Source organism: Sphaeroforma arctica (genome assembly GCF_001186125.1).
Source record: "Sphaeroforma arctica JP610 unplaced genomic scaffold supercont1.1520, whole genome shotgun sequence".
In the NCBI taxonomy this organism is placed as follows: Eukaryota; class Ichthyosporea; order Ichthyophonida; genus Sphaeroforma; species Sphaeroforma arctica.
The window spans coordinates 1-1,465 of NW_014039038.1; the positions used below are offsets into that span (position 1 = coordinate 1).

At 40.5% G+C, this 1,465-nt stretch overlaps 1 protein-coding gene across 1 annotated transcript in view; it reads left to right on the top strand.

Annotated features, from left to right (window-relative positions):
- Positions 1-889: 889 nt before the first annotated feature.
- The window catches only part of SARC_11082 (hypothetical protein), a 6,690-nt gene continuing 6,114 nt past the window's right edge, over positions 890-1,465 (top strand). The window contains exon 1 of the mRNA XM_014294840.1: positions 890-1,321. Coding sequence (XP_014150315.1) covers positions 947-1,321 — 375 coding nt within the window. The 5' untranslated portion in view covers positions 890-946. The remainder of the gene's footprint in view (positions 1,322-1,465) is intronic.

A 1,465-nucleotide genomic window follows, 5' to 3' on the forward strand; every position in this document is an offset into this window, starting at 1 on the left:
TGCTTGCTCTACAGGCCGTGAAATGTTTCCCCTTTAGCACCTACATCCTCTATTCTCCCTCGTGTCTAAGTACGTTGTTGTTTGCACTTGGTTAGGGGTTTTTTGAACACACCCTTGTACGCGTCCGTTTTGCCACACATGCCGTACAAGGAGAGTATGTACTGTGACTGATGGCTTCCTCGTCCGGTCTGAACCAGTATACCACACATGCCGTACAAGGAGAGTATGTACTGTGACTGATGGCTTCCTCGTCCGGTCTGAACCAGTATACCACACTTGCTCGTGTGCGCTGACTATCGGTATGCCCATTTCACGTTGACGTAGGCCAGTCAGCGTACAGGCATAGCCTTCTAAAAATGACTGTATATACAGTCATAGCCAACTGATAACACATACAGTACACTTCTTGCAGCATCTTGCTGGTGTCTGCATTTAATTTTGGTTCCCATATTTTGAATTGAAATGTAGTGATTTTGTATGAGGCGAACCTCATCATGACGTTACGGTGGTTCTGCGTATACGTTAAACGGGAACGAGTATAGTTTTGAGTAAACGTAAAATGTTTTGATTTGTATTTGTTTAAAACAAAAAACAAAACCGAAAAAAACCCTTCAAGATGCATTGACTCACATAAACCTATTTATATAGCCTCCTAATGTTTTTTTAATAGGCTATATAAACTCCTAATGTTCTTTTTTTAGGAGGCTATATAAATAGGTTTATGTGAGTCAATGCATCTTGAAGGGTTTTTTTTGGTTTTGTTTTAGGGAGGCTATGAAACCTAAATATGAAATAAACCCTACATACCGGCAAACCCTACTAGAGTGACAACCTCGAAAAATGATATTTACAAACTCCGAACCGGGGGTCTAAGCCGTCTGGCATTAGGCAACATAAACACTTCACCATCCGCATATCGTACTATTCTTAATCGGCTCCTGCGCGCATGTTTGGGGTGTTGAGGGCTCGTCCAGCATTATCGCTGCTCGGTGCACGCCATTTTGGTTCAGAGCTGATACCAAAACGCTGGTGTGTCACACCAGTACGTGCATGCAACACAATGCAGGTGCGTACACTAACGTTCGCACGATTGCGAACCGCTCCTCATACACTGAATCAAGTAGATAAGAACACCTTGCGAAGGAGGTGGCCTTTAACATGCTTGGGCATGGGGATAGGTATGTTTTTCGCTCTCGCTTTATCGTTAAATGAGGCACAGGCAAAGTTGCCCGACACAAGTATAGCTGACGATGACACACTTCGAGAATTTGTATCGAGTCTACCTGAGTGCAAACTGAGGGAACGAGTATACTACTATCAGGTATGTTATTCCATACGTTTTTGAGTGTAAACGGTTATATAGATATATACACACTTCGATATATATATATATATATATATATATGTATATATATATATATATATATATATTATATATATATATATATTAATATATATATATATA